Genomic DNA, 9,115 nt, shown 5'->3' with positions numbered 1-9,115 from the left:
ATTTATTTAATTTTATCGTTGATGAAGGAATTTGATATTATTGTTTGTCAATTAAATTCCTATTTCCAGGCCCAACTACCAATAGACATACTTCCAAATTATTAATAAAGATAATAGTCATACTTTTAAATTATTAATAATGATCTTAGATCGATCAATCTAGGAAAATAATTTTTCTAAATTAATATTAATTTCTTGTTTGAATTATTAGATAAGTATTAATCGTATAAACTTGAATATTATCAATGTCAGTTATCACTAATCATATCACAAACTTACTAAAATCCAAATTGAATTTAAAAATTTTAATTTTGTTCTTCTTTTTGTAAAAAGAAAATATTCATTATTAAACTGAAATTATAAATTTTAATTAAAAGTAAATAATCACTGATCAGATCTATTCTATATTGCTGAGTAAAAAGTAAACTGCTTGTTATATACAACAAACCAATATTATTATACATTATATATAAATATAAATAAATGAAAAATAATGACAGGCTTTATATTTCGTTACTTCGATATTAGAAATAAATATAATATTTCAGATTATTGTTTAACAATTTGGACTGCAATATTTTGTGAGATTCGTGGTAATGAAATCGGGCCAAACATGAGTGTCACGGCTGAAAGGCGTGATTTGTGGATGAGTTATGCTCTTGGATAGTTTTCGCCAATGTCTTTCTGTCTCAGTAACGTGTTATTCTTCGCCGCGTTCGGACGAAGTGGCTTAAGGTGTGATCGATTCTATTGTTCATTATAGCACGCGCCATTAAAATTTATATCTTAGGGTAAATGTTTGAACAACAATCCTCGCATGACTACCTATAGTTTCTTATAAATATGTGTATATATATCCTAAAAGTGACTACATGAAATAAAAGCAACGAAGAGAATAGAAGAAAAGGAAATAGGGAATGAATCAAAAAGTAGAAATTCAAGAAATCGAAGAACAAAGAAATAGACTTAACACTTTAATTTAAATTGGAAACAAAGAATTTAAATAGTGACGTATTGTGATTACCATCATAATTCGACCACATTCGTATACCTAACCTAACCTAACTTCCCCACAGATGTTCATATAAATCTACTTCAAGAAATCGAGAAATCGAGGAGCAAACGGAACGAGAGGTAAAGAAATTGGCTTAATAATTCCAAATGGAATTGAAAACCAGGAATATAGACAGTGACGTATTATAGTTACCATCGTAATTAGACCGCAGTCAAATAACCCTCCTTAACCTAACTTCCTCACTGATATTCTTATAAATTTAACTCAAGAAATCAAGAAACAGAGGAGGAAAGGAGCAAAGAAATGGACTTGATAATTTGCAATTGACATTGAAAATCAAGAATTTAGATAGTGACATATTATGATTAAAATAGTAATTCGACCGCATTTAAATAACTCTCCCTAACCTAACTTCCTCACTGATATTCTTATAAATTAATCTCAAGAAACCAAGAAATAGAGAAGTAAATGGATCGATGGGCCAAGAAATGGACTTAATAATTTTCAGTTGACATTGAAAGTCAAGAATTTAGATAGTGACATATTATGGTTGCAATGGTAATTCGACCACATCTAAATAACCTAACCTAAACCAACCACCTCACTGATACTCCTATAAATCTACCTCAGGAAATCGAGGAATCGAGGAACAAAAGGATAAAGGAATGAGGAAGCAGACTTAATAATTTGTAATTGAAATTGAAAATCAAGAATTTTGATAGTTACGTGTTATAGTTACAATAGTAATTGGACCATATCCAACTGACTTTCGTTAGCTTAACCTCTTCACTGGTACCCTTATAAACGTAGTTCAAGAAATCAAGAAATCGAGAAATCGAGGAAGAAAATGATCGCAGGGCCAAGAAGTGGACTTAACAATTTGCAATTGAAATTGAAAGCGAAGAATTTAGATTGTTACGTGTTATGGTTACAATAGTAATTCGATCACATCCAACTGACTTTCGTTAGCTTAACCTCCTCATTGATACTGTCATAAACCTAGTTCAAGAAATCAAGAAATTGAGAAACCTGGGAAGAAAAGAATCGAAGGGCCAAGAAATGGACTTAATAATTTGTAACTGAAATTGAAAACCAAGAATTTAGACAGTAACATATTATGGTTATCATCAAAACTCGATCACATTGAAATAACCCTCGCTGGCTTAACCTTCTCGTCGATACTCTCCTAAATCTCCATACCTAGTAATTTCTGAAAAAAACATTCTCAAAGGAACTTTCTCAAAATATTGCAATTTCCCTGCCTCGAAACATAGACCGCTCCGATGATCGCGGCGTAGCTCTCATGCGGGTGCATGTGCCGGTGGATGGCAACGCTTGCGCAGTGGTCGCGTGTCGCCAGACAGCTCGCCGCTACGGGTGCATCTCGCGGCAGTTCGCAGTCGTCTTCTAAAGCAAGCTCATTAGTCGCTCAGCATTCGGCCGGGACACCTTACCGTGGATCACGCTGCTCGTTCGAACACCTTGTGTCCCGTTCCACTCGACACCTGACTCTCCCTCTACCCCACCCATCCGCTGTCACCTCTTATCTCACCACCTGTCGCCTCTAATCAGACACCTGGAACGAAGAACCAGAACGAATTTTTCATCGAACCAGTCGAAATCGTTTCATCTCCCGCCTCGATACCCCACGCTCATCCCGCGAGGGTTGCAACAGAGCTCGATGGGCTCTCGTGCACGTGCCAGTTGACTCCAGGAGCGTCGAACTCCATCAGACCACGCGCTCTCTCCCTTCCTCCGCCAGCGAAAATACTCGTGATTTGTCACCTAAACACGTACTCCCGTGCCATGGACGTGACTTCCGTCTTGTCCGAGTGAAAGATCTTCTTGGACCAGTTTCCAGAACCACCTCTGTCCGATGACCAGGTGTCAGAGGCCTATGGTACCGTCGTCAAAGTTCCTCCAGACGATAGTCTCGTAAGAAACCCAATCAGTCTATCGTCGAAACACTCTTTGACACAGAAGACACGGATCCAAGTACTGCAGATCGATCAGGTGAACCTAGTTGTTGGGGTGAAGGCGGATACTCGGGTGGACCGAGGTCGTCGACACGGCGACGCGACGCTGTCGGAGCTAAACGTGAAGGGAGCGTGCAGCTCGGCCGATGGTTGAAACAACGTCGACCCAACGCTTTACGATCAAGTTCCCGATGCTGCAGCCACCGTCTCCGCTTTTGGAGATGGCATCCCTGCGTCTGCCGGACTCGGAGGAGTTCGACGTTGACACGCGACGAAGGAGTAACAACGGGAATGTGGCGCCCACGACTGTCTCCGCTGTTCCACCGGCCACTGGTACCCTCTTGCAGATGAGGAACGACCTCGGAGACTATCTGAACAACCTGATAGCCGAGGCTATCACGACCAGTCCTAGAACGTCCATGGAGGAGCACGGTGGGCTGTTGAACGCCAGCAAAACGGTGAACCTGTCCACGGCTGAACAGATACCGGACAGGCTGTACAGGCATAGCATGGCCATGTCAGCGGTATACTGTGTCGCTTATGTTCTGGTCTTCGTGGTCGGTCTGATCGGGAATAGTTTCGTCATTGCCGTGGTTTACCGGTCGCCGCGGATGAGGACCGTGACGAACTTCTTCATAGTCAATCTCGCGGTTGCTGACGTCCTAGTCATCGTGTTCTGCCTACCTGCTACTCTGATGAGCAACATCTTTGTCCGTGAGTACTGATTTCGTTTCGTAAAATTCACAGGTCAGGTTATTATAATGCGTTTCGTTATATGCACTCTGAGATGTTGCACTTGGAGTACTCTGTGAAGGAAATGTTTCCCGGAGAAGATTGGTGCAAGAATGGTGTAGGGTTTGGGTCACGGGAGATCAAAGGGAACTCTGATATCGTCAGTTGTTTGCTCTGATAGATTGGACTAATCGATTTCCTACCTCTGGTCCCTAGGAGTCTCCAGGAGTCTCTAGGACATTTAGGGGCTACTCTCAGCGGAGTCTATTTACGCTAACGAACCCGAACTATCGTTTAAGCTACCCTGTACAACTTCAACCCTTTGTATCGATTCGCTCTGAAATTTGACTGCGATGAAAGTGCAATTAAATTTTCATTAACTCGCCGAACTAGCTTCCCTAGACTTGGACTAGTCTGTCAAACTCAACTTGGATTTCATGTCACGGAAACTTTCGAAATCTTCAGTCTTCCCTGCTGGAAAATATACCCCGGCATTTGCTGACGAAAGTAAATTCTCGTCCCTTGCGCGATCATCGGGATCGGGTACACACGATTCCAATCAGGGGAACAATATCGCATAACGAACGACACGGAGCGAAGTATCGATCACGAGTATTGATCATGCGTGATCGGCCAAAGTGTCGCGGGGTAGGGCGAGAAAACGCGAAAATTGGATCGAAGGCGATTAAAGGGGCGGCAGGGTGCGAGCGATTCGTTCGGCGTCGATTTGTCGTTGCAGGGGCCTCGACTCGGGAGTCCCCGCTGGTGCTCGCGGACGCCGCGCCGAGGAGTGGGGGAAGGGGTACGGCGGGGGTTCCCTTGGCAGTGCAGAATCGATCCCTTCGTGATTCTCTCACGCCGCGCCGTGTTCACGCTCGATGCATCGAGCATATCGCGATTCCGCTTCGCACAAGAGCCGACAGCTTCATCTCGAGTAACTGCGGATAAATTATTCGGTAATGGAATCGCGCGAAATTCCGCACGCCTTTGCACGCGGAGACTGCTCTGCAAGTGGGCTTCTTTTCAATTTCCCGCGCGTTCCATCGCGGTCTTCAAGAGTCATTCTGCGGGAAATGATTAATTCCTCGGAGATTCGTACTTTTCAGGATTATTTATGTATGGGTACATGTTTAGTATTAAAAGCAGGACAAAATAAGGTCCCAGAATTTTTTATTCCTGTAATTATTACAGATTTATATTTTCAGGTGGATAAAAATAGTAATGACGTGTCATTATTTATTTACATTGTAGTTTGTACATAATATATTGAGATATATACTGTAGGTCGGTAGTTATGGGCTTAATGTAGAATCCTTTGGATTTTATTAGGAAGTTGTAAAGTACTTTTTAGTGGCAAGTTTGTGTAGGACAATTGATTTTGTTAATTTGACTAAGTTGAGTTTGAACAATAAATTTGTACAATTTATTGTTGAATTTCGTTTCGTATTTGAATCATTTCTGATAACATGTTAACATAGTATAGGTTATGTATATGCACTACAACAAAAATTATATTTTTGAAAGATTCCAAGGAAATCCATTTCATGAGAAAAGATATTAATTAATGTTTGAATAATTGGGATTTTGGAACTCGTATTTTATAAACTCCAGATATGATTATCCTCTAGTGAATTTACATAAATGGCGTCCTGCTCCTTAACCTAAAAATTTGTCTAATATGACCAATGTAGTTATCTCTGTTACAGCATACAATAGTTACAGGTAACAAGTGAATAACACATATATAAACTATTGGTTTGCGTTGTGAATATTGTACATTCTATAAACTTTTAAATCTTTTCAAACTTCCCGCGCGTTAGATAAAGATTGAGACGTTGTATTTTGAATTTACATTTGAAAAATATTGTAATCCTTTTAATCCTTTCGAGGCTTGGTTTACTTACGATTAATTAAATGAATTCTAATTAGAATAATGTTAACAAATTGCAAATATGATCTTATCTAACCTAAAATTTTCTTTAACTCAACTTACGCGATTATTTTCGTTAAAATAATCAATTACAGTAAGTGAATAATGCAGCAATAGGATAATTTAACAAGACAAACAATTTTCATGCTAGATCTACTACACACTGTCAAAATTTTTTACTAAAGACTTTAAAATTCATTCGAATTTCCCGCGCGTTAAATCAAAATGGCACCTTTCACGTTAGGAAACAACATCGACTCTTCTAAAATCTACGATAGACACAACGACGATCAATCAATAAACGAATCAATTAATTCCAACTCTGAAAAATAGCAGGCTATAAATTTGATTTCCCTAACCTAAAAATTTTTTCAACGTATTATTCCAATCCTCGATTATTAGAGACGAGAAATGAACAACGCTCAACAATATAGTAACTCATAAACATAAACAATTTTTATATCACATCTACCATACAATCTCTCTATCAAATTACGAAAACTTGAAAATTCGTTCAAATTTCCCGCGCGCGGAATCCAGCAAGACTTCGGTTCTTGCAAGGTCCACGATGAATTCGGTAACGATTAACCAATCGCTATTAATTAATCAGTCACTTCCGACTCCACGAGATAATGAGCTGCAAATATGATTCCGTCTCGCTATTAAACACAGATGGTTACATGTGTATATCCAACGTAACGTCCACCTAATTGCTAGCTGGAGCCTTGTCGAAGGTCGAGCTCGGTCGCAAATGGTGTATCTACTCGACGAGACTCGCGTCTTCTGAGTTCTGTGCCTCGGGAGAGCAAGGGGAACATCGCGCGAGCCATGTTCAAGATTCGAGGAAGATCCATCGGGGATCTTCGTTCGCATCGATTGCAGCGCCGCGCGCGGACAGTTACTACCCTGTATCGACTTTACTGCCCGCGTTAGGGGCGTAATGCTGTCGCTGGCGGCGTTAAAGGTTATTGAAACGTAATAAGATCATCGTCGTTTCCCGTTTTAGCCGCCCGTGACGGATCCGGTGATTTTATGGGATATTTTATCGCGATAGGAAGTATTTGCTATCGGTTACTTCCGTCAGTGACAGACTTTTTAGTTTCACTGCTGCCTTCGTTTCCTCTTTCTCTTCGCCCTCTTGCACTCCTCGCTACGGGACGGTTTTGATCTACAACTTTCAAACACCGATCTTCTTTTTATTTTGCTTTTTGCCATTTTCGACTTTCTTTTGGTGCTTTAAGGGCATATAAATTAAGAAATTAATTAATCTCTGTAAATAAGTCTCTTTTTAAATTATAGGTTATGTGCAGTTTCTTGTCAGCAGTTAACCTATCATGGCTTCCGATTTTTCGAATTTTCTATTTTCTAATGGATACAAAATCGTGAAAGAATTTGTAAACGTAAGATTTACTGAAATTTTATGCAATTGATGAATATATTCGATTTTTATTTGAGATTTTTTGTAGGGGAGCTAGAGATTTAGCGAATTTAACAGAATTTTTCGTGGATTACTATGAAATAACTTTTTACATAATGAATTATAATTGTTTTGCACAAAACGCTTCTAGCCATTCAACAGGTAGCAAATTTAAATAATTTTATAACATGGAAAATCTAACTATATTTCGTTTTTCATAATAAAAGTAATGCAATAAATTTTGGATTACTTCAAGGGACTTCAACGTTTCGTATAATCCCTGATAAAAATTCCGGTGACATCGATCATAGTATAGATCACGTTTCTTCGGTACTCAATAGATTATCGAGATTTTCGTTTTCATTTCGCGATACTTTTCAGCGATCGGGTAGACGAAAGAGCGTTCTGTACGCGAAACGATCGATCGGCTCGTCTCGTCTTGAGTCGCAAAGGTCGCGATAATTGCGGATGGAGACAGTATTCGGCCGTGAGCCTCCAGACTCCACTCGTAGCGGCCAATTGTCAGCGTGTCGCATGACTAACGACGTCATTAGCACGCACTCGCGCCGCGAACGCGCCTCGCCCGCTTGTTTTCCCCGAGGAATTCAAGTGTCCCGTACGGAGTACGCGACTTGTTCAGCGTGTAAACTATTAGCACCGGAGTCGTTGGATTTTTCATCCAGGAAACTTCATTCTGGACACGTCGCACGATTTTTATTTTTCCTTTTTTTTTTTTAAGAGAGATTTCTTGTTTTTGAATTTCGTTTTGTTTTCTTCCTTTGGAAAAAATGGAAAATAAAAGTACACTGTGTAATATATACATATATATTTGTAAATTATTATTATGTTATGGCAGTCACTAATTTATGAAATTATTAATGTATAACTGTATTATTTAAATAATTATTAAATTGTTGAATATTTTTGTTGACTAATAATATATACAATATGTGTTGTTTGTGAATTAGTAACATGTTATTGTAATTATTAAATAACTAATATATGACTATAGTAATTAAATATTGTAATTTAACGAGCAGTTAATTACTAGCAGTAAATTAGTGATATGTGGAATACGTATAACTTTGAAAAATTTAATCTAGTTTTGAAAACTTGTTTTCGAATATAGTTTCATATTTTATTAATATCAATTATGTCCAAATAACCTTCCTGTACAGTAAAATTTGTGACGACGAGGAATATACAATAATATTCGATTTTCAATTTTTCTTTTTAATTTTATTTACTCGTTTTGATCATCTCGATCCCAGTTACGAAGAAATCTCGGAAATGTTAATTTAATAAGTTTCTCATTGATAATTGTTTTAATAATTTTCGATATTGTCATAGCAATAGTAATATTCATTTAATAGTTGTCGAATTTGTATTAAACAATCCCTTTTCGAACAAACGGCTACAATTGGTCCATAGTTCAATGGAAATATTGGAAGGATTGAAATGCCAATTTAAAATGTCCTTCACCGTAACTTCGACAAGATATACATGTGCATACACGAAGAGGGATGCGCGAACAATTTGGTAAAATGGCCATTCTACCGTGCTTAACTATCGTGGCATAACCTTTCGACCTAGTTCCAGCAATCCATTGAAAACAAAAGAACTTTATTAATTGCTAATATTCGTGATCCATTTGGGTGAAAGAAAATTTATAAAAACCTGCGGCTTAATGCAACGGTCACAGTCGAGGGAAAACAAAAACAGACGATAATGGTACCAACACATGACTTCATGATACCCACGCACTTTTTTCTGTATATTACTCTTCTACACATCGTGTATTAAATTGGTATTATGACACAATTAACGGATTATCGAATAACCAGGACAGCGTGTAAGTAGGTTCACTGATAAATCAAATTATAAAAGTGCTACGTGAAGAAAGTTACTATATTTTCCAACATACGTTTAATTGTGATAGGTCAGTGAAATTTATATAAAGTGCCATTTCATTTACACGAGAAAAGCTGTGTATATATTTATATAAATAAATAAATAAATATTTATAATATAATAAGTAAATAAAT

General features: G+C 38.3%; 1 protein-coding gene across 1 annotated transcript in view; it reads left to right on the top strand.

Moving 5' to 3' along the window:
- The first annotated feature begins 3,091 nt into the window (after positions 1 to 3,091).
- The window catches only part of SIFR (SIFamide receptor), a 110,551-nt gene continuing 104,527 nt past the window's right edge, over positions 3,092 to 9,115 (top strand). Inside the window, exon 1 of the mRNA XM_017911445.1 lies at positions 3,092 to 3,705. Within this exon, the coding sequence (XP_017766934.1) occupies positions 3,138 to 3,705 (568 nt within the window). The 5' untranslated portion in view covers positions 3,092 to 3,137. The remainder of the gene's footprint in view (positions 3,706 to 9,115) is intronic.

Source organism: Eufriesea mexicana, unplaced genomic scaffold (assembly GCF_001483705.2).
Source record: "Eufriesea mexicana isolate 0111107269 unplaced genomic scaffold, ASM148370v2 scaffold221, whole genome shotgun sequence".
Lineage (NCBI taxonomy): Eukaryota > Metazoa > Arthropoda > Insecta > Hymenoptera > Apidae > Eufriesea > Eufriesea mexicana.
The sequence above is the reverse complement of the archived record's forward strand: the minus strand, read 5'-3'. Positions and strand labels throughout refer to the sequence as shown.